The sequence below is a fragment of the Schistocerca cancellata genome, chromosome 9, assembly GCF_023864275.1.
Source record: "Schistocerca cancellata isolate TAMUIC-IGC-003103 chromosome 9, iqSchCanc2.1, whole genome shotgun sequence".
Taxonomy (NCBI): Eukaryota; Metazoa; Arthropoda; class Insecta; order Orthoptera; family Acrididae; genus Schistocerca; species Schistocerca cancellata.
The window spans coordinates 187,683,441-187,708,771 of NC_064634.1; the positions used below are offsets into that span (position 1 = coordinate 187,683,441).

Consider the following 25,331-nt stretch of genomic DNA (forward strand, 5'->3'; position numbering starts at 1 on the left):
ATTTTTATGCAAGATTACACTTTCGCACACAATGTATAGCCAGTCAACCAGCCGCTGCAGAGACTTTTGGAAATGCTAGAATTATCTGTCATCATTTCCCTAAAGCCTGGTCATCCAGATCACCTGATCTTAACCATTGTGACTTCTAGCTGTGAGGTTATATGAAAGACGTGTTCACTGCTCCATTTTCGAACATAGCTGAACTGAAGGCGCACAGTGAGAAACACATTCTCATGACACTTGAGATGCACCAGTTTGTTGTGAAACATGCTGTTTCTTGGTTTTCAACTTGTGGCAGAAAATGGTGGACAGCACATTGAACATGTCTCGGGTCAGTCTCAGGACAATTGGAAAATATTGTCATTTTGGTTTTTATGAAGTTTTTGGCCCCAGAACAATTAAAAACCAATGTTGTTTTGCTTTTTGTGCTGTTTTCGGCCACAAGACAATTAAAAACTGATTTCACCCATGCGATGTGGTATGACCTTGCTGTGGCGGAGGGTTTGCCTAACTAAATGTGCCAGAACTGTTGTTGACTGTCGAATCTGTGTACTCATGCACATTGAACAGTATGGATGGTGTAACATGCAACTCAGATCATAGCCATCATATCGACTTCGCATGGCTCTAAGCTAATACTCAAAAAAGTTAAAATCCTAACCTTCTACAATGTGTACACTACTGGCCATTAAAATTGCTACACCATGAAGATGACGTGCTACAGATGCGAAATTTAATCGACAGGAAGAAGATCCTGTGATATGCAAATGATTAGCTATTCAGAGCATTCACACAAGGTTGGTGCTGGTAGTGACACCTACAATGTGCTGACATGAGGAAAGTTTCCAACCGATTTCTCATACACTAACAGTAGTTGATCGGCATTGCCTGGTGAAATGTTGTGATGCCTCATGTAAGGAAAAATGCATACCATCACGTTTCCGACTTTGATAAAGGTCGGATTGTAGCCTATCGTGATTGCGGTTTATCGTATTGCGACATTGCTGCTCACATTGGTCAAGATCCAATGACTTTTAGCAGAATATGAAATCGGGGGGTTTGGGAGAGTAATACAGAATGCCGTGCTGGATCCCAATGGCCTCATATCACTAGCAGTCGAGATAACAGGCATGTTATCCACACGGCTGTAACACATCATGCAGCCACGTCTTGATCCCTGAGTCAACAGATGGGGACGTTTGCAAGACAACAACCATCTGCACAAACAGTTCGATGGCATTTGCAGCAGCATGGACTATCAGCTCAGAGACCATGGCTGCGGTTACCCATGACGCTGCATCACAGAGAGGAATGCCTGCGATGGTATACTCAACGACGAACCTGGGTGCACAAATGGCAAAACGTCATTTTTTCGGATGATACCAGGTTCTATTTACAGCATCATGATGGTAGCATCCGTGTTTGGTGACATCGCGGTGAACACACATTGGAAGCGTGTATTCGTCATCGCCATATGACGTATCACCCAGCATGATGGTATGGGGTGCCGTTGGTTACACGTCTCGGTCACCTCTTGTTTGCATTGACGGCACATTGAACGGTGGACATTACATTTCAGATTTGTTATGACCCATGGCTCTACCCTTCATTCGATCCTTGCGAAACCCTACATTTCAGCAGGATAGTGCACGACCGCATGTTGCAGGTCCTGTACGGGCCTTTCTAGATACAAAAAATGTTCAACCGACGTCTCGGTCATCTCTTGTTTGCATTGACGGCACATTGAACGGTGGACATTACATTTCAGATTTGTTATGACCCATGGCTCTACCCTTCATTCGATCCTTGCGAAACCCTACATTTCAGCAGGATAGAGCATGGCCGCATGTTGCAGGTCCTGTACGGGCCTTTCTAGATACAAAAAATGTTCGACTACTGCCCTGGCCAGCACATTCTCCAAATCTCTCACCAATTGAAAATGTCTGGTCAATAGTGGCTGAGCAACTGGCTCATCACAATACTCCAGTCACTACTCGTGTTGAACTGTTCTATTGTGTTGAAGCTGCATGGGCAGCTGTACCTGTACACATCATCCAAGCTCTGTTTGACTCAGTGCCCAGGCATATCAAGGCTGTTATTACAGCCAGAGGTGGTTGTTCTGGGTACTGATTTCTCAGGATCTATGCAGCCAAATTGGGTGAAAATGTAATCACATGTCAGTTCTAGTATAATATATTTGTCCAATGAATACCTGCTTATCATCTGCATTTCTTCTTGGTGTAGCAATTTTAATGGCCAGTAGTGTATATACACAAAATACTATTTTTTGCATGGGGAGATAAGAACAAATTCATTAAACGTGAAGACATACATAGCCATGATACCAGAAATATAACACAACTAACTGTGAAAGAAACACTGGTTTTACAGCAATAAAACTGTTTACCACTTCATATTTCAAAAATCAGTTTGAATGACAAATTTAAACAAACAGTAAAACTATTCATTGGAGATTGTCCTTTCTATTCAGTCAAGAGAATTCATGCTACATGAAAATAATTCAAAATATGTGTATGGTGTAACAGAATTAAAATGTGTATAGGGAAAATGGCAGTAGATTCAAAATGTGTGATTATGTAGGGTGTTATTGTATTTAAAAAGATATACCTGTGATAATTAAATAGTGTACCTGATTATTATTTTGTGAAACTGACAGTGCACATATATGCTTGGATCAGATCCTTATACGTACATCCAAAGCTGCTCAATACAACAAATAAGTAGTAATAACAGATAAAATATTCACCCCACTACTCTAAGAAATTAAAACAAACAAAATCTCAGCATGAAATGAACAGTACCACAGGACAGCAAGCCACCTGACTTGGCAATTTAGTGCATGCAGAAAGCATTGTAGTTTTATGGTAAGGTCTGGAAACCATGGGTGGTCGCTGTGGTTACAGATTTCTTAGGACTGGCTGATTGTGTACTGGGCCTTCCTCGCAAGTCTCATTCCACTACTTACTTTGTCGCTGCCAGATCTAATGTAATTTTGAACAGACTATAGTTGATTGTGGTATTTTCAAAGGAGCCTCCCAGTATTTGCCTTAAACTCAAAAAAACCTAAATCTGGGTTAGGATTTGACCTACATGCCTCATGCAAGTAAGCCCAGTGACTTATTCACTGTGTCATCTTACTCACTTCTCTTGCTTACAAACAACCCAACTTCCAGCAAAGTGGCTGATACTCGAGGTGCAGCATTGCTCTTAATTTGTTCTTTAAGTGCTGTGCTATCAGCTGTACCTGCTCTTTCAAATTGCTAATCCAGATATGAATCTGTATACTGCTGTCATCTGGAATCAGGACAATGAGCATGTGCCATTTCATTGAACAAACAACTCCTTTGCCATCATGGTATGTCTAAAATATTTATTAATATAGCACATTGGTCAGAACAGTGGCCCATGCTTTTAACAAATGAGGTACTTTTGTTGCAATGTAGCCTCTTCATAGTTAGTACATTACTGCCCCAGTACCCTCCATAAGTGCCTTATGCGTATGAAGTTTCTACATCATATGTTTGGAGATATTAATTTTCATTTTTCAGTTGTGTGTGATATTTATGTACTCTCTACATTTAAGATTACTATCCACCACTATTAATAAAACACTAGAAAGTTCTTTTTGGAATACAAAAATGGAAAGCAGTAAATATAACTACTCTCCTTGTAGCTGAGCCATAGTAATCAACAGAAATCATTACTGAGCTTTTGAACCCTGTCCTTCTCCAGACCTAACTGAATAATAAATGCAGACACCTCAACTGTATGGGGAGTGGTTACCTTTAATCTTTCTGTTATTGGCATCCAAAGAATTTTTAAGACTCTGATGAATAACAGTCTTGCAATTGATGCCTTCTGTTATCATTTTTACATTAGATACCAGTGTCCAAGCAGCTTGATGTCTCTACACGGTGGAGAAATGTAACATGGTAATAAGGTCAGAGCAGTGTAGGGGACTTTGAATCAATATTTTCCAAATAACCGTAGATCGGAAATGACCTTTTTGGAGATTGTTGATAATTGCTGCCAATTTATTGCCATAGCTTCACAGTGGCACATTAGCAACCTATGTTTAATGTTTAACTAGAAAATTTGCTCAATTCAACATCCACTACCCTGGTCTGACCTTATTATCAGGTTGATTTTCTACTTCCCCCTCCACCCTCCTTTCTTTCACCTATAGTTTATTAGGCTGTGGCAAGTAAACAAATTACACTGTTTATTTGTACAGACTTGGTAATTTGCTATTTTCAGCATAATGATAAATCATACTACATCAGAAATTACTTAATGAAATCAAATGACATTTATTTCACATTCAGTAAAAATTGTTTCTATAACTTCTCTAACTTCGCACTGCAGCAGCTGTCGTAGCATTGCATGAATGAATCCTCCACCTAATTCATCCTTAAAGGAAGGATCTGTAGAGGCTATTTCAAAACAGGTTATGACAGTAGTTTAATAAATTAAAAATAATATGGAAATAAGGAGCTTCATTGTGGAATTGTTACTTGTTTCAGGGAAACACATTATTAATTCAGCCAATTCATGCATTTTTCTTACAAACAAAATTACTTTTCCTGTACAATTTTCATAGATGTATGAGAAATATAGAGGTCTGCTTTGTGATACACTCCATTTGTAGGATCATGCTTATACAGAATGAGAAGCTGCGTATTGAGCTGGATAAGAAAGCAGCAGAGGAAAAGGCAGTGAAGGACCTGGCAGAGCAGAATGTTCGCCTGACACAGCTGAGTGATACACAGAGCATGTTTGCTCACTTTGAGGGTCAGACATGGCTTGAAGAAACCAGGGCTAAGGAGTTAGATGAGGTAAGGACTGTAAACTTAAATTACACGAATAAATATGAATTCTCTTGATATGTGAAAGTGCATTCTTAAACCTCTTATATGAGTTTGGTGAGACTTTGGTGATTTATTGTGTACATGCCCATGAATGTCTCTGAATTAGTACCACCATTTTACAATAATTGGGATGCAGGTTGTTTCAGCAATGAAATATTGGTGAGTTGTGTGAATGTCTGTGAAAGTTTCTGAATTAGTACAACCATTTTACAGTAGGCAGTGTCTGAATCATTTCATTAAATGTGTGTGTATTTCATGTAGTTCAGTGGCAGTTTATAAATTTTTTATGTATGAATATGCATGCATGACATGATTGAATTGAATAAAATGTGAACAGCAACATTTCAGTTCATGTGTGATGTAACAGGTAATGTTGATTGTGAAATTCTTATTGGCAGTCAATATACACTCCTGGAAATTGAAATAAGAACACCGTGAATTCATTGTCCCAGGAAGGGGAAACTTTATTGACACATTCCTGGGGTCAGATACATCACATGATCACACTGACAGAATCACAGGCACATAGACACAGGCAACAGAGCATGCACAATGTCGGCACTAGTACAGTGTATATCCACCTTTCGCAGCAATGCAGGCTGCTATTCTCCCATGGAGACGATCGTAGAGATGCTGGATGTAGTCCTGTGGAACGGCTTGCCATGCCGTTTCCACCAGGCGCCTCAGTTGGACCAGCGTTCGTGCTGGACGTGCAGACCGCGTGAGACGACGCTTCATCCAGTCCCAAACATGCTCAATGGGGGACAGATCCGGAGATCTTGCTGGCCAGGGTAGTTGACTTACACCTTCTAGAGCACGTTGGGTGGCACGGGATACATGCGGACGTGCATTGTCCTGTTGGAACAGCAAGTTCCCTTGCCGGTCTAGGAATAGTAGTACGATGGGTTCGATGACGGTTTGGATGTACCGTGCACTATTCAGTGTCCCCTCGACGATCACCAGTGGTGTACGGCCAGTGTAGGAGATCGCTCCCCACACCATGATGCCGGGTGTTGGCCCTGTGTGCCTCGGTCGTATGCAGTCCTGATTGTGGCGCTCACCTGCACGGCGCCAAACACGCATACGACCATCATTGGCACCAAGGCAGAAGCGACTCTCATCGCTGAAGACGACACGTCTCCATTCGTCCCTCCATTCACGCCTGTCGCGACACCACTGGAGGTGGGCTGCACGATGTTGGGGCGTGAGCGGAGGACGGCCTAACGGTGTGCGGGACCGTAGCCCAGCTTCATGGAGACGGTTGCGAATGGTCCTCGCCGATACCCCAGGAGCAACAGTGTCCCTAATTTGCTGGGAAGTGGCGGTGCGGTCCCCTACGGCACTGCGTAGGATCCTACGGTCTTGGCGTGCATCCGTGCGTCGCTGCGGTCCGGTCCCAGGTCGACGGGCACGTGCACCTTCCGCCGACCACTGGCGACAACATCGATGTACTGTGGAGACCTCACGCCCCACGTGTTGAGCAATTCGGCGGTACGTCCACCCGGCCTCCCGCATGCCCACTATACGCCCTCGCTCAAAGTCCGTCAACTGCACATACGGTTCACGTCCACGCTGTCGCGGCATGCTACCAGTGTTAAAGACTGCGATGGAGCTCCGTATGCCACGGCAAACTGGCTGACACTGACGGCGGCGGTGCACAAATGCTGGGCAGCTAGCGCCATTCGACGGCCAACACCGCGGTTCCTGGTGTGTCCGCTGTGCCGTGCGTGTGATCATTGCTTGTACAGCCCTCTCGCAGTGTCCGGAGCAAGTATGGTGGGTCTGACACACCGGTGTCAATGTGTTCTTTTTTCCATTTCCAGGAGTGTAAAATAATATATGTCACACACAATTTCTTTTCATTCTTCAAGTAGATTTGTAACAGTTATCTCAATGTGTTACTTTCACTGTCAAATCAGTTATGCCACCCAAACAACAGGTGACTAGTCAGTCTATGCCTCTAGCACCAAAGAAAAAAGTATCATGAGCTTCACAGACCAATGAGCAATGGGAAGAAATACTGGAAAATGTTTGAGTACACTTTGCTCAAGCTCATTAATCTGAAACAAATGAACAGTGGAAAGCAAAAAAGGATACCATTTGAGTATGCATTGCTCGATTTACACTTAGGTGCAGTCTGTTGTGATGTAAATTATGATTACAGTCTTCGTGCAGGTGCAGTTATTTCAAAAATAGATAAATTATGGATGAATTTCAGTGCACTCAAATTTAAGAATGGAACACTAGGAATATGCCGCTTGGATGGCAAAGTGAAACTGCCTGAATACATCCACCAGCGAAATAATTATCAATGTTGTTGCAAGCCAGTAGAAACATTTCTTGGCAGATGTACACAAGTAGTAGTCATGTTTCAAAATGAGATTGTTTCATGCAACAACCATGCACAAGAATTACATGACAACATTCAAAGGGCAAGGGCAAAGTCATCATTGTGCAGGATCACTTCTAGCACTACTGAACACAGATAACAAATTACTTTAAATTTATTTTTTGGAAAACACTGATGAACAAACTGATCAACATTGTCAATTCAGTAGTACTGTCCTTGAACAAATATCAGCCAATGGATACAGAGTTCTTTTAAAATGAGCACAAATAGTCTCAAACACCAAAAACATATATTTTGGGGCAACCAGTTTTAGTCAGTTTTTGAGCATTTTCAGACCTCATGCCATAATAATAGGCAGTAGCAGTGAATGGAGTGGTTGCATCTTGGTGTAAGGTTGCAGAAGCTCAACCCACTTCCCCCTACTGTTTATCCAACAGTTTAGATGGTGATGAAATGGTGGCAGCGATCCGCATGCTAGCAAAACATCCTGGTGGCCAGCCTACATCATTGCGGCAGTCAGGCTGCAGCAACAGCACAGTGAGCCTGGTAATGAACAACAACGCTAGAACTCCATGCTTCCCTCTTATCCATCGTGTTTTGTCACTCATGATAGGATGGATTGCCCTGAGTGGTGAGCTGTTTGCCACCAGTGCAATAAAACAGGCCATATTGCTCCTGTTTGTAATGCTAAATCCCAACAGCCTATTGCAGAAACTGACATGGATATGAATTGTGTATTGGCATCCTCCATTGCACCCAATAAGCTTTTTATTGATGTCAAGGTTTATCAGAAGGTTCTGCACCTGCAAATCGACTTTGGTGTGGCCATGTACTTACTCAGCTTGAAAAGTATGTGGCCTTGGGTTCTCCCCCTTTACCACCAGTGTCACATACATTAGTCACCTACAATAAACAAATCATTCTGATATTAGGTACGTTCTCAGCTCCAGTCACATATAAATCTGTGATTCATCTGTTGACTTTTCTGGTGGTGAACAATGCATGCACTGAAATTTTTTTTTGGTTTGGACACTTTTAACCTTTTTGGGTTTACTATTTCCTATGAAGTTAATCTCATCTCTTATCAAGCAACTTGTACACAACTCATCTCTTTATGATGTGAATTTTCCATCCTGTTTTCTGTGGGTTTGGGTTGTGTCAATAATTTCAAAGCCCACATCACCACGAAACCTTCAGCCAGACCCTGTTTCTTTCAGGCTTGCCCAGTGCCGATGGCACTCTGTGGCCAAGTCAAGGTGGAGATCGACCACCTCTTGGCTGGTGTTGTCCAATCAATTGCATCAGTGAATGGGCTACCCCTTTAATCGTCAAGAAGCCGCTGGGACGATTATGCCTTTGTGACAACTGCACAGTTTCTGTCAATGCCCAATGACGCATATCCCTTGGTGTGCCCTGATGAACTTTTTGCCAACCTCGGTGGAGGTCATAATTTTTTCAAGATTGACCTCTCCAGTGCTTATTTGCAGCTTCCTGTTGATGCTAACTTCCAATGGCTTTTGGTCATGAATATGCCTTTTGGCTTATATCAATACTTGCAATTTTCATTTGGTGTGACAAACATCTCAGCAATTTTTCAGTGGTTTCTCAAACAACTCACAAGGTCTGTCTGTGCCTGGCTGTGCCAGCTATCTTGATGATATTCTGGTCTCCAGCTTCTCCACTGCTGAACATCTCAACAACTTACATACACTCTGTTTGGTGCTACAGGCTACTGGGTTAAAATGCAATTTGGAAAAGCACCGCCTCTTTCAGCATCTGTCATGTATTTGGGTCTGAGGGCTCTAGTGCTGGTATGAAACTGCTTTGTCAGACTGTCTCTGCTGTACTGCTCTTCCGCATCCTACGTTGATCAAGGAACTATAGCTTTTTTTTAAGGTAAGATAGCATATTGTCATAAGTTATTGCCAGGGGCTGCATTGGTTGCACAATAATTACATACCATGCCACACAAGGGGGTGTCTTTCAAGTGGTTGCAATTGCCTGAAATGACATTTTTCAAACTGAATTCTGTGTTACAGTGAGTACTTTGCCTCATAACCTATCAACCGGGTCAACATTTAGTGTTAGCAACAGATGCGCCCCAGCATGGACTGGGAATGGTGTTATCTCATAAATATTCTAAGAGCTCAGAGTGCCTATTGCATACAAGTTGAAGATGCTTAGTTTGACTCAGACGAGATATTCACAGATAGGGAAAGAAGCCCTTGTAATTGTTTGTGCCTTAAAGAAGTTTCATGTTTTCTTGAATTCTGTCTCATCAAGGATCACAAGCCAGTAGCTTCACTGTTTAACCTTTCAGCATCATTGCCAGACAAAGATGTGCATCATCTTCAAAGTTGGGCACTGTCCCTCTCGTGGTACAACTAAGAGATTCACTTCCACCTCACAGCTAAACATGCAAATGCCTATGTGCTCTCCCATCTTCCAGCTGGTCCAGACCCAGTTTTTCATTGGGAGGAGTTACTCTGTTTCCAATTTGATGAATGTGCTCAACAGACTGACAATCATTTTTCAGTCACTAACATGCACAGGCTACCAATCTGATTTTATGGAAAGTGAGACACTGCATATAACACGGCTGGCCTGAAGCACCTCCATTGTGGGCATTGGACCCCCTCCATAACTACTATACGGGGTGGTCCATTGATAGCAACCAGACCAAATATCTCACGAGATAAGCATCAAACGAAAAAACTACAAAGAATGAAACTCGTCTGGCTTGAATGGGGAAACCAAATGGCGCTATGGTTGGCCTGCTAGATGGCACTACCATAGGTCAAACAGGTATCAACTGCATTTTCTTAAATAGGAACCCCCATTTTTATTACATATTCATGTAGTACGTAAAGAAATATGAATGTTTTAGTTGGACCACTTTTTTCGTTTTGTGATAGATGGCGCTGTAATAGTCACAAACGTATAAGTACGTGGTATCACGTAACATTCTGCCAGTGTGGACGGTATTTGCTTCGTGATACATTACCTGTGTTAAAATAGACCATTTACAAATTGTGAAAAAGGTGATATCATGTTGATGGATGGCTATTGTGATCAAAATGCCCAACTGGCGTGTGCTATGTATGCTGCTCAGCATCCTGGATGACATCATCCAAGTGTCCGGAACATTCGCTGGATAGTTACGTTACTTAAGGAAACAGGAAGTGTTCAGCCACATGTGAAACATCAGCCGCGACCTGCAACAAATGATGATGCCCAAGTAGGTGTTTTAGTTGCTGTCGTAGCTAATCCACACATCAGTAGCAGACAAATTGCCTGAGAATTTTGAATCTCAAAAATGTCCATGTTGAGAATGCTACATCAACATCAACATTGATTGCAACCATACCATATTTCTATGCACAAGGAATTGCATGGCGATGACTTTGAATGTTGTGTACAGTTCTGCCACTGGGCTCAAGAGAAATTATCGGACGATGACAGATTTTTTGCATACATTCTATTTAGCAGTGAAGCATCATTCACCAACAGTGGTAACGTAAACCGGTGTAATATGCACTACTGGGCAATGGAAAATCCACGATGGCTGCAACAATTGGAACATCAGTGACTTTGGTGGGTTAATGTATGGTGCGGCATTATAGGACGAAGGATAATTGGCCCCCATTTTATCAGTGGCAATCTAAATGGTGCAATGTATGCTGATATCCTACATCATGTTCTACCGATGTTACTACTAGATGTTTCACTGCATGACAGACCAGTGATGTACTTCCAACATGATGGATGTGCAGCACATAGCTTGCATGTGGTTGAAGCAGTATTGAATAGCATATTTCATGACAGGTGGATTGGTTGTTGAAGCACCATACTGTGACCCGCGCATTCACTGGACCTGACGTCCCCAAATTTCTTTCTGTGGGGAAAGCTGAAGGATATTTGTTATCGTGATCCACCGACAATGCCTGACAACATGTGTCAGCGCATTGTCAATGCATGTGCGAACATTACGGAAGACAAACTACTCGCTGTTGAGAGGAATGTCGTTACACGTAATGCCAAATGCATTGAGGTTGACGGACATCATTTTGAGCATTTATTGCATTAATCTGGTATTTACAGGTAATCACACTGTAACAGCGTGCATTCTCACAAATGATAAGTTCACAAGGGTACATGTATCACATTAGAACAACTGAAATAAAATGTTCAAATGTACCTACATTCTGTATTTTAATTTAAAAAACCTACCTGTTACCAACTGTTCGTCACTGTTAATCTAAAATTGTGAGCCATACATTTGTGACTATTATAGCGCCATCTATCACAAAGTGAAAAAAGTGGTCCAACTAAAACATTCATATTTCTTTACGTACTACACAAATATGTAATAAAAAATGGGGGTTCCTATTTAAAAAAAAATGCAGTTGATATCTGTTTGACCTATGGCAGCGCCATCTAGCAGGCCAACCATAGCACCATCTGGTGTCCCCCTTCAAGCTAGACAAGTTTCCATCTTTGAAGTTTTTTTGTTTGATGCTTATTTCGTGAGATATTTGGCCCAGTCATGATCAGTGGACCACCCTGTATGTTTCAGCACTGTTCCTCTGTCATTGACGGTGTTCTACTCTTTCATACAGGCCATTCAGCTCCTTGCCTAGTGGTTACCTCAGTTCTCTGTTTGGAGATTGGAGATCCTGCAGTTGCTGCATGCTAATCACTGGGTGGGGGGGGGGGGGTGTCATGCATCAAGATGTTTGCCCGCTGTTATGTATTTTGGCCTTGTTTGGATAGCAAAATCATGCATTTGGTTACATTATTTTCTCAATGCATATCGCAGTGAGCTACCCCATGGGCAATGTTATCTCCTTGGCCATGTCTTTTACAGGCCTGGGACCATCTCATCGATTTCACCAGCCCTTTCCTTAACCCATAATGGCTCATGGTAACTGATGCAGTCTCTCGATTCCCATGTGTTGTTCTTTGCTAGCAGGAGTCTCAACAAACATGAATTGAATTATGCAGCAAGAAAAAAAGAATTATTGGCCATAGTATGGGGTATACAAAAATTCCAAACACTAATATAGGGGTCTGAAATATATGTCTATACGGGTCACCAAGCTCTGTCATCTTTTATGAATAGTCGATTAGTACAAAGTAGATTGATCTGGTGGATATTGTTTCTTCAAGAAAATGACATTAAAATCCAGTATATAAAGGGTTTGGAGAATATTGTATCCAACGCTTCGTCTCAGCTATCAGTAGGCATTAAAGAACTAAAGCGTATGGAAGGACCTGGCGCAATTTTTGCAATTAATTTTTTAACACTAGAATATCCACTTAACAAGGTACAAGAAATGGCTCAGGCTTGATTCCTTGCACACCTACAATATTTCCCAAGAATTTTAGTTTCTGCCTCACAAAGTGCGATTTAGACAATTTTATTGTAATACCTTTTCCCTTAAATCTTTTTAGGGTTTTCCTCAAGGTCAGGCAATGCTCGTCCCAGGTGGGTGAGATTACCAGTATATCATCTACGTATATTATTAAATCCTTTAATAACTCTCTTCCTAACACTTCATCTAATGCACATAGAAATACTGATACTGAGTTATTTAGTCCAAATGGTAACACATTAAAATGATAGCATTTTCCATAAAGTAGAAATGCTGTATATTTCTTTGAATCTGGATGTAACCAGATCTGCCAGTACCAAGCAGTCAGGTCCATCGAGCTAAAATACTGTGCTTTCTCAAATTTGGAAATTAATCATGAATGTTAATAGGTCTACCTCTTTCAGTTTCTATATATTTATTTAGGGTGTGTGCATCCAGTACCAATCGCACACCTCCTGTAGCCTTTTTCACTACTACCAAAGGATTATTTATAACACTTGTGCTGTGTTCTATTATTTTATTGGCTATCATTTTATCTGTCTCCTCCTTAACCGCTTCCTTTAAGCTTATCAGTATTGGGTAAGGTTTACAGAAGAATGGAGTATTATCTTTGATCTTAAATTTACATACATAATCACTAATACTACCTGTATTATCAGAAAATACCATTTCATATTCTAGTAGAATCGTGGATAAATTTAACTTTTGGTCGTTTACTAATATTTGGGATTCATATACTTTGTTTTGTATGTCCACCTGGTGTGACGTGTGACTTACGTTTTCAATCTCTGGTGACAATTGTGTGGTCACTGTTAATTTCAAACTTTGAGCCACTGCTGTTTGTTTACCCATATCATTGTCTGTTACAAATGGTACACATCATTTATAGTCTCCTTTTCCACAATAAAGCAAATTTTCCTCAAAATTTAACATGACGTTAAATTCTGATAGCCAATCTAAGCCAAATAACACCTCCCTATTAATATTTTCTACTACCAGCAGTGTTTGATGGAACGAAATATCGCCCATGTTACAATTTACTTGGGTTTCATATTTGACAACCGTACTTTTAGTTCCAGTTATACTGATTATATAGACTCCTGTTACTGGTAATATAGGTAAGTCATGCTTAGTTCTTAATCTGATAAAGAAAGCCCAAGAAATAAGTAACACTTCACTACCCGAATCTATAAATATGTTAATGTCAAGATTTTCTACCCTTCCAATTATAATTGGTCGTGTTAACAATATGTACTTCTAGTAATAACCATTCTTTGGTGGGTACCTTATGCATAAAAGTAGCATATTTATAATGCTTTAGGCCCTGTAATGTACCAGGTGATCTAAAAGTCAGTATAAATTTGAAAACTTAATAAACCACGGAATAATGTAGATAGAGGGGTAAAAATTGACACACATGCTTGGAATGGCATGGGGTTTTATTAGAACCAAAATGCAGGATGGCGCTCCACCCCATATTGCTAGATGTGTGAAAGACGCGTCGTTTGGTGATGATCGTGTGCTCAGCCACCACTTTCGTCATGCTTGGCCTCCCAGATCCCCAGACCTCAGTCCGTGCGATTATTGGCTTTGGGGTTACCTGAAGTCACAAAAGTATCGTGATCGACCGACATCTCTAGGGATGCTGAAAGACAACATCCAATGCCAATGCCTCACCATAACTCCGGACATGCTTTACAGTGCTGTTCACAACATTATTCCTCGACTACAGCCATTGTTGAGGAATGATGGTGGACATATTGAGCATTTCCTGTAAAGAACATCATCTTTGCTTTGTCTTACTCTGTTATGCTAATTATTGCTATTCTGATCAGATGAAGCGCCATCTGTCAGACATTTTTTGAACTTTTGTATTTTTTTGGTTCTAATAAAACCCCTTGTCATTCCAAGCATGTGTGTCAATTTATACCTCTCTATCTACATTATTCCATGATTTATTCAGTTTTCAAATTTATACTGACTGTTTGATCACCCAGTATTTCTATTACCTGGGCCCTGGTCCTGGGTCTAGATTGCACTACGTTTTCCTCACTATTTGTATTCACAGGCTGGTTACCAAATCAAGGTATCATGTTCCCATTTTCTACTCTATTATTACTAGGTACAAATTCCTTCGTAGTTACTGGACCTGTATTCAAAGGTATGTGGGTTTTTGATAATTTTTGTTACCACTATTCCGATTATACCGGTGTACTCTAGCCAAATTATTTTCATGTCTTTTAAAATTACTATTATTATTATTATTATTCCTTCTGTAGTTCTGATTCTCATTTTGAAGCACATTCTCATTTTGGTCCTTATTTATGACATCAAGTGTGTCTACAAAGGATAACAGTTCTTTTACCGTCTTCCACCCACTACATAATATGTCTTTCGTAGCGTAAGTGGGTAATCGTCTTATCAAAATTGTTACCAATCCCTCTTCCTCCATGGGTTTATTTAAATATTTTGCTCGTGTTAAATGCCAGTCAAAATATTTCCTCATCATACCCCATGCACAAATCAGATATTAACTTTTCTTGGGCACTTGTTGATCAATATTTCTCCTTAAACCTTTTCTGAAAGTCAGCCCAAGATGAAAAACTCTCAATTTTTTTTTTTTTCCCCCGCTGTCCTTAGGCAAGGTTCAGTTAAATAGTTTCAAAAAATGAGTTGTGTGTACATCCCCGTGCTTAAATTTTGGGAACTGCTAGGAAAATCCTGAATTTGCTCCGCATTGTAAATCTGACTTCACTAGTTAATACGGCGTTAAGAGAAGTCACCCTGTTACTTACTCTACCCTGCATAAGTTTGAATTCTTTCCATAACTCATCAACATTTTTCTTAGTGTCATTGAGTTCATAAGAGAGAGTTGTAGACAAGTTGTCGAAGGTTACCTTCACGGCAACTTTTCTGTCATCATTTCCTCTACCTGTTCCTCCAGATCACTTATATTTAGGGTGTCAGAAGTTGCCAGTTTTTCCTTAAAATTTCTCTCTAAGTACTCAACTCAAGTGGTGATGCATGCAATTTGTGATTGGACAATAGGGATCATCTTATCCTGTCTTTCTACTCTGTCTTTTAAGGCATGCAACATTTGCTTTACTGTATTGAATGTAACATTGCATATATTTTGAAATGATCCAAATTTTTTGACCAGTTCCGTTTCTATGTTCTTACATTTATCTTCAATGTCAAATTCTAATTTTTTAGTTAAATCCTGAAATTGCTCATACTGTGTTTAGTTAAACTCAGTAAATAGTTATTCAGCGTGAGTATTCAAAGAACTGGTGAGTTTACTCTTTAAATCTAATTTAAGATTCTCTACCTTATTATTTAAAGAGTAAAATTCACTCTTTAATGAAACTGTATTAGCTGCTTGACTGTTCAAGGTTTCGCTTTGGTTACTTAAAATTTCACTCTGAGCATCTAACTTGGTGTTCAATTGTATATTTACTGAATCTAACTTAAGACTTTGATCACTTAGGTCTTGTCTTAAAGAAGCACTTTGATCGCTTAGTTCTTTTCTTAAAGAAGCATTTTGAGTGTTTGAATCTGCTTTTTGAGCATCTACCTTAGCATTTAGTTCATTTCTTAAAGACACATTTTGATCACTTATTTCTTTTCTTAAAGCCACTGAATCTGCTCTCTGGGCTTTAAGTAAATTCACTTCCTCAGACCAGTCTGGTGCCTCTTTACTCACTATCATAGCCATGGCTGGTTCTGAAGTTTCCCATGTTTTTTGAATGCTATCCATATCCCTATTGATTTTTGACCTAGTGATCATCTAAAACAGCTTCACCTCTAAAGGTACTAGCTACAGTACTATAGTCTTTGAACAGTTTCTTTTTTAATTTTCTACTTGAACAGTTATTGTCCTTTGCTCACCTGACATAGAGTTTTATGCTGCATTGGTGAGTAGGTGTAGAATCAGCACCAGTGGGTAGCACAGGCGCCGGCAGCATTGAATGTTGGTTGTGGCATTGGCATTGGTGAGTGGACACGAAGTCAGCAACAGTGAACAGCAGCCATTGTAGTCAGCAATGGTGGTGGGTTAGTGCATTGGCGTCGGCAGCTGGTTACTGCGTCGGTGTTGGTGGCTGGTTACTGCGTCGACGGCGGCTGGTTACTGCGTCAACATTGGTGGCTTGTTACTGTGTGTGTGAGAATTGCTTCCTCCCCACACCCAAATCTTCTTATCCGAAGTATTTTCTTCCTCTTCTTTTGTGTAGTATTTATTAAATCATTCCCCCCTTTTTCTGTTTGGGCTGCACCCAATTCTGCAGGTCAATTTCTCAGTCTTGTTACTATTGGTTGCTATAGCAACTCTCAATATCTTCTTGTCTCAATTTACTTAAAAAATTTCTCCTTTTCAAGTCCTGTCATGGTCACCAGGTTCTGGCAGTTTCCAGCAAGTCGTGTGGTGCTGGTGTGCAAGACTTACATGTCCCCTTCATCATTGGATTTACTTGGAGGTGCTTTGCCGATCTTCTTTTCAGGATAGCCGGCTGTGTCAATCTCCCCTACTTCTTCTCTGAAGATATAATACTGTTTGGAGGAATGTTCTCTACTCTCAAAATGATTCCAAACACTCAAGATACTTTTAAATCAATCCCACCATATTTTCACTTCCACAAACAGGACACCACGTAATAGTTTTCACATAAATAAACAATATTTCGTAAGCTCAATGACTCGCTGACCATCAGAACTGTTAAGTACTTTTACAATAAATTCAGTTCCAGAAATCTCTCAAAGTTCTCACAAACCCACCATCAGACTCTCAAGAGAGTAAGTAAGTAAGTAAGTGAGTAAGTAAGTGTCTTTTCTTTTTCTTAACATAATTCATCTGTTCACAATAATGACTGACATAGCACCGTCATGGAGTAAGGCGCGCTTGCTCCTTGTGCTGGGTATGTAGCTTCTGTGGGGAGTGCGGCAACCACTTGCCCACATCAGTCAACCGTCCACATTGTAGCATTCTCTTGATACACGTCCACCCTGCGCACACAGAAAACTGGCATGAGACAGACACTTTCCCATCTCTCACTCTCGTACATAAAATATCGGGTGTTCGAGACGGTGGAAAGCTGAGGGTCTCTAGAATTTGCTTTGAAATTCTTGAGGCCCTACAAAATCAACTATCATTTTACTTTCAAATGTGTAGATACTTGCTACTCATATATAAAAATGACATCTTATGGGATCACTGATTTCCACATGGCAGTTTTGTGTAGTAGAACAGTGATAACAGTGTATCTCACTTTTGTGTCAAGTGTTTTATATTATTCCAAGTTACTGCAAATTTTATGGTTTTCTTAATTTGTCAGCCCAGGTTTAAATTTTCTGTGGTATCCATGTATTGTTTAAAGTGAATTCTGGGCTACTTTGGAAAGGACAGGGATAAGATCTTTCTTCATTCTTTTCTGATTTGAGCCTGTTCTTATCAATACACTGAGTGTATACACTCCAGGACAACTGGAAAATCCAGGAAAAACCCGATAAATTTTTCATCCAGGAGAAAACTGGGAAAAACCTGGGAATGTTTTAAGATTCCAGGAATTTTTCATTGTTTTCGTCTTCAATTAAATTTTTGTCATTTTGCCTGGTAAGAACTGTTATACAGCAAAATGTATCAAAGGCTTTAGGATGAAGACTATGGAATACTTCATAACAATAAACTGTTGCTGATGAGCATGACGTCGCAACAGTTTACATTAAGTTCGTTTGTCCAGTTGCTCATGGGCTAATGCACATGCGTAGTTGTGTTGCGTATGGGCAGTACCTTCTCCCACTTCTGGCTACTTGAAGTGTGGCTGTTAGCTGTATCAGCAGTAGCAACTAGCAACCAGATGCTACCATGAAAAATTTTTCTGGCACAAAAAATAACTACCAAATACACTTTCTTAACACATTAATGTTTGATGTGGAAAAGTTGTACCGTTTCCTGTGTATGAATTTTTGAAAATAGAAAGTTCTTCTGTGCTCACCCTGTATGTTGAATTCAACACCATCTGTGACTATTAAGGTAACTCCCTAACTGAAGTGATCTGAACCGTACCTTGATTGTGAATGTGAGAATCATAAATTAGTAAGTTAGTTAGTTAATTAGTTAGTTGTGTTTTTTTAACTGTGTATGCAGCGCCTTTCCTAGCTCATATGTTGTTTTAAGTCACAGCTTACTTTTGCTAACCTCTCACTAAATAAGTTAATATATTTATCTCTTTGCCCTATTATTCATGTGACACTAGGCATAGTGTTGATTAATCTGTCTGACTTTGACCACTGCTTACAACAGAACATGAGAAGTTATGCTTCATGATCTGCAAAAACTGTGCCAGCAAGTTTGATATCATACATATTTTTTGACTAAGAAACACTGTTATTCAAACAAGCATTATTTCATGAGAGGTGGCAGTTCACATAGTATAAATTCACTGACTAAGATAGTGAAAAATGTTCTTGTAACATATCCACTTCACTTCATTTTATTTATTTATTCAACGAGGGATCATCTTACAGTGATATAGGCTTTGTCATCCAAAATACAATGAAAGTAAATTGCATAATAAATAAACACTCACATAGAAGTTAAAAGTAAGCTCAATGAGGATAGGATAGGTGGTGAGCCATGGCCTTGATGAATGAACTGTCACAGCATTTGCCTGAAATGATTTAGGAAAATCTAAATCATGATGGCCAAATAGAGAAAAAACTTTATCCTCCTGAGAATGAGGTAAGCTCCAGCACCTTAACAACTTCTCTGCCTCATTTAATTGGTCTCTATTATAAAATGTTCCTTCTGTAGGGCCACTACTATTTTATGGGCAAATTTGCAGAATGGTGGAGTACTACAGCAGGCACTCCTGGTGAGTGCAGGATCTTGGCATTCTGATTACAGTTGATTTATTATGAGACAGGCCAGGCTTGCCTTAGTGAAACCTGTCATCACTGCACTAAGATAGCATTCTTGCCGTACAGGCAAGCGGTTTCTTCCACCAACAGCTTTCATTAGTGTTGATGAAAATATGACCAGAAGCAGTGCACTGGTATAACAGGGGTGCTGCTATTATGTATAAATAGTTGTTATTTTGATATCAGATTCATTCAGAATCCAGCAGCTCTACCAGGACAGTGGGTCTACACCAGATGAGAGGGAAACTTGGATCCATCAGCAGCAGTCACATGTCCACAGCTCGTTGTCTAGGGGCTGGCGTTGCTGCCTCCAGATCATGGGGTCCCGGGTTTGATTGCTGTCCGGGTTGGGGATTTCCTCTGCACGAGGACTGGATGTTTGTGTTGTCCTCATCATTTCATCATCATCATCATTTGTGAGAGTGACTATATTGGATTGTGAAAAGAAAATGGACTGTGTAAAAATTGGGACTTTGTATGGGTGCTGACGACCGTGCAATTGAGCGCCCCACAAACCAAACATCATCATCATCAGCGGCAGTCGTGAGTTTGGGTCTCCATCATGATACATGCCTCCTGCACTGAGTCTACCTCCCAGATTTATTGCCACAGTGCTGTGGGGCTATCCCAGGCTCACTCCCTCAGAATGCCAGTCTCCTGCCTATGGTGGTCGTACCCTGGGGATAGCAGGTGCCATTCACAAGTGCAATGTGGATGCTACTGTATTGCCTGCCATCAGCCACTGGGATGCAGCCATCCTCTGCTGTGTCAGCTACCACTGCAGGATTCCTGGCCATCTCTGAGCACCACTGAAGCTTGTGGTGTGACTCACGTAATGGGTTGCATGCAAAGCCGGGAGTGCATGTTGCAGCCAACCGGCTGGGTAGAAGTCATCATCTGACAGGCCATGTGGGCCTCTCCATGTGCTGTGTGACCACTACCATGCACTGGCATAGTGCGGATGTACGCATATAAATAAAGTATTTAAATTTATAGCTGAGTCTCTCTGGGCAACCACCATAGGCAACGACTGACCTGCCGCCCTGCCTCAACCCTCTGGTGCTAGCTGTGCTGCACTGTAGTCATGCTATGATCTCCATTGTCAGGTGCAGTTGGAGTAAGAAGTGGTGGCACTGTCTTTGGTGAGCAATAGGTTGTTGTTGTCATCCACACAGTACAGTGTCTACTTAAACAAGGTCTGCAGTGTCCTCAGAGTGGTATAAATGAGAGAACTGTTGGCTTTTTTTGGTGTATGTGACAGACATGAGATCACTGTAACTTAAAGGTTATTTTGTTAGGCCAGAGGAACTGGCTGATTGGTTGGAATTTTGGGGAAATTGCAGGGAGCAGTAATTTGAACCTGTTAGATGTTCAAAGTGTAGTTTGCTTGGACATACTGCACCATGTGTAGAGTCAGTGTCAGTTAAGTGTTTTATGTGCCACAATTATGGTCACGTTGTGAAGCAATGCAGGGGGCCCAAGTGGTTAATGATAAGATATAAGGTGTAATTTGTTGGCAGTTTCCTGTCTGTGAATGGTTGAGTATTTATATCATGTGTTTTGTGTATGAATGAAGGGTAAAGTCATCACAGTGGAAGAGTCAGGGACACTGGACATTCCAAGCCAGAGGCAACACCTTCATTGATGGAAAATGTAGCACAGATATCAGCAGAGAACATGGAGTTGCAAGGATGAACTGTAGTTAAGGATGAGCAAATAGTATTGATCCGAGCACCAGACAATGAGGTGAATCCAGCGGCCACCAGCATAATCCCCTCCCTTTTCTTAAAGGTCATCTGAGGATGTGGTATTGTTCATGGAGAACCTGATGATGTCGGCGTGTATATGTGGTTGCTCTAATAGTAGACACTTTCCTGAGAGGATTATCACCTGATAAGTCAAGACGGGGATGCACAGGTGCTTCAAAGGGTCTGCAGTTAGGTTAGCAATGGGATGTGAGGAGAGCAGTGCCTCAATGGGTGTACATGACAGGCATGGAATGTTCTTCATAAATGAAACTGTGGATGGGCAAGGCATTTGCAGAGGCAGTGCCGCCAGCCTCAGTGGAGTGTAGGAAATGGGTATCAACAACAGAATTTTGTAACAGTGATAAGGGTATACAGGGAAGAAATGGGCAGCCATTAAATGCAACAGGGAACTCCCAAGTCCTTCAAAAGGTGTTCCTGTTATAGTAAAATGCAAAAAGTAATATGCAGAGGCAGAATGTGCAATAATAGGTGTTGTAGGATGTAAGAAGCATAAGTTTTTGTTGAATTCAGGGGAGCGCGTGTCAGTAGCCATTAGAGATCTAGTGCGTAAGAGGCAGTGGCGGATACGTATGGGGGGAGTGTGGGGCGTGCGCACCTCCCTAGCGAGGCCGCCCACAATGCCGCCTGGGCCGCCCCCGATTGGTCAGCCTGCATGCTATTCATTCATTTCTTTCATCAGTCAACTTGACTGAATCGAGTTATCAAGCAGTTGTACTTTTCTATGCAGCACGCGCATCCACATCATCGTTTTTTATACATCTCTGTCTAGCATGTAGATATCTAATACACTGCTGTGAGAAAAGTCATGACCATTCTAGTGATTTCAATACATTATTCTGTCTGCCATTTGTTCAACAAAAGTCATGAATATTCCACTGGTTTCTTGTACAGAAAACCTTAGAAATGTAGCATTATAAATAGGGGCTATTCACTGAATAGGAAGCTAGTTTTCATTCAGAAGCAGAAATATTAAGACTGAAGAATGAATAAGTAAAAAGTCCTAGTTCTAGCAAGTGCAAGTGTGAAGATTAATCAAGATTGAAAGTGATCAGTTGATTTCTCAGTAAAAATATTGTTGCGAGACACATAAAAATATTTTTACTAATAATGTGACAATAGTTTCCCACACCCAACTTGTAATAAGAGTTAGATGTGAGAAACTATTGATGCGTATATCTCTGATAATAGTGACTTTCAAGAATATTCCCAAAAAGGCATTGTTACCATATAGGCCCTCTGTCAAATGCACTAGAAAGGAACAGAATTGACAGTAAAAGTTCCACACACATAAATTGCCAGTCTCATTGTCAGACAAGGTAGGTTGAGCTACATGATGCTGTTATTCAATTTGCAGCTGATCTCGGAACAGTTTGCAAAGTTCTTAAAGAAATGCAGTGTTGGAGGGATAGAACATCAGCTGCCAAAGCCAATATTCTCCATCAAGCTCTCCCTAATTGCGAGTTTATCGTCACTCTGTTTACATTGAGTGACATTATGAGCATAACATATCATCAACAAAATCTTACAAAACCCTACTTTGGATGTCGTGATGGCAAAAGCAAAATTAGATTTGATGCTCAAGGTGTACGATGGCATGAGAGCTAATACTGATAGCCACTTTGCTCATATTGTTCAAGAGGTGAAGGCAGTTATGTAAGAGTCAGGTGTGGAGATGAGTGTTCCTCATCTTACAGGCAGACAAAGACACAGGGAAAGCTGCGGTCATAATGATGATGCTATGACATATTGGAAAAGAACTGTTTTTATTCCAACACTAGACCATGTTATGACTGACATGAGAGAACATTTTGCTGAAGAAAACATTTATCATTTAAAATTCAACATACTTTTGCCCTCACAACTACTGAAACATGATGGTAATGATCTGGCACATAAATTGAATTGGTGATTAACTGAACTACTGTTCTTTGAAGACGAATCAGAGACTAATGGGAGAGATTCTTAAATACAAGCAAACGAGCATAAACACCCTTAATGATCATGATATTGTGATGCAGGCTTTGTCTGTTTGTCCTAGATCTGACTGTCCTACTTTGCACATGCTGTACAAAATATTTGCTTGTCTATATGCATCTACTGCTACAGTAGAAAGAAGCTTTTCAACATTGCAGCCTTCAAAGACATGGCTGAGGTTGACTTAATGGCTTATCTCTGTTGAACACTCACCCTGACATTGATTCTCCTATTGATGATGTAATTAACCAATTTTCCAGAAAGAGTAGGCACATAGAATTCATCATAAGATGACATTGTCTTGTATACATGTATTATCAGTTTAAATAAAACTTTCTTAAACTTTGCATGTGACTTGATTATTTTATTATTACGGTGAAAGTAAAGATAGCTCAAGATATCTTTAGCGCCCTCTCCTTGAGGTTTTTCTGTACCAGAGGTGATGGAACTCACCACGCCATAGGTGCATTGGGTTGGAGTTAGTGACGTAAGGCCATTGCGATTAGTGGAGGCATTTTGGTTTAACCAGTGTGTGGAAATAGTGTCTCATGTGAGGTTTACTGCATGATCCTAGGTTGGGACATATCAATATCATGCCAAAACTGCCTTTAGATGACAAATGGTGTAGCTTTGTGTGAAAACATTCCAGCTAGGTGAATTTGTTCTCTACGGCTGCCTCTGGATCACAGAGTCCCGAGTTCCATTCCCAGCCAGGTTGGGGATTTTCTCTGCCCAGGGACTGGGTGTTTTGTCCTCATCATTTAATCATCATCATCATCATTCATTAAAGTGGCCAGATTAGACTGTGTAAAAATTGGGACTTCGTACAGACGCTGATGACTGAACAGTTGAGCGCCCCACAAGCCAAACAAACCAAACATCATCTTATGGGAATTTGTCACCAGTGTAGAACTGTCATGAGGTGTGTCTATAGTATTAAACTGTATGCCAATACGCCAAGTGTTAATTCACATGATTCTGTGCCAGGTGGCATCAGAAAGTCGCTTTGAGTGAGTGCAGAGCAGAACTTCACTGTCAATATGTTGTGTGTAATAGAGTCACTGGAAGGGAATGAAACATTAGGTTCAATGAGTTGTTTTGTTAAAAGGAGTGTTGTATGAATGCAGGAGAGAGATGGTGAGAAAGTAGTGCCCGTGAATGTGGATAATTTTGGCACTGAAGAGAAGAAATTCGTGAAGGAGATGTTAGTAGCAAATTTGGACATTCTGGAGGAGGAGGAAGAGGTTTGTTGTACAGTGCGTATAATCTATGGGCAGCCATAGGCCATGGCTAAGAATGCATTACTTAAGAAGTTGTAGCATCTAAAGGGAGCAGAAAGAGTACAAATGGAGTAGCTATTGTTGGAGTTTGAAAACTTGTTTATTCCTCGGGATCCATTGCTGGTGATGCCCATGACAAGTAATGAAGTTTTGTTCCATGCCCACCCAGTGTAAAATTCTCGTAGCATTTTGTTCAAAAAACAAAGAGACAGTAGTAAACCATTATTCAAGAAACTAAATATTCTGCCCCTCCCATGCCAATACATATTAGAATTATTATTCTTTACCAAAAAAAGTATCAACAAAATTAGCAAAAATATGGACTACCACGATTATGACACAAGATCAAAAACCTCTCTAAGAATACTTCCCCACTCAACAAAACTGTACAGTGATGGTGTCAAGTGCATGGGAATAAAATTATATAATCATCTTCCAACTTTTATACAAGAAATCCAAGAAATAAATAAATTCAAACAGACAGTGAAATCTCTTTTATTAAAAGAATGCTTTTATACCATCCAGGAATATTTGGAATCAAAATTGTCTTAGTGCATGATAAAGTAACAAAGTATCAAAGCTGAATGTTGTTAAGTCAGTTTTGTCACATCATGTAACAATTCTCTGTAAAGCTGTAACTTTAAGTAACATAATTTTGTAGGTAATGTAAAATAATCTTTCCTCTGTATTCTTGTTTACTATTTTAGACTCCTGTAAACTGTATATTTGTATTGACTTATCCCATATCAGTTGTACAAGCCATTGTACTGATTTGATCC

At 40.5% G+C, this 25,331-nt stretch overlaps 1 protein-coding gene across 1 annotated transcript in view; it reads left to right on the top strand.

Annotated features, from left to right (window-relative positions):
- The window catches only part of LOC126100255 (dynein axonemal intermediate chain 7-like), an 844,976-nt gene that overhangs the window by 85,957 nt on the left and 733,688 nt on the right, over positions 1–25,331 (top strand). The window contains exon 4 of the mRNA XM_049910840.1: positions 4,670–4,856. Coding sequence (XP_049766797.1) covers positions 4,670–4,856 — 187 coding nt within the window. The remainder of the gene's footprint in view (positions 1–4,669; positions 4,857–25,331) is intronic.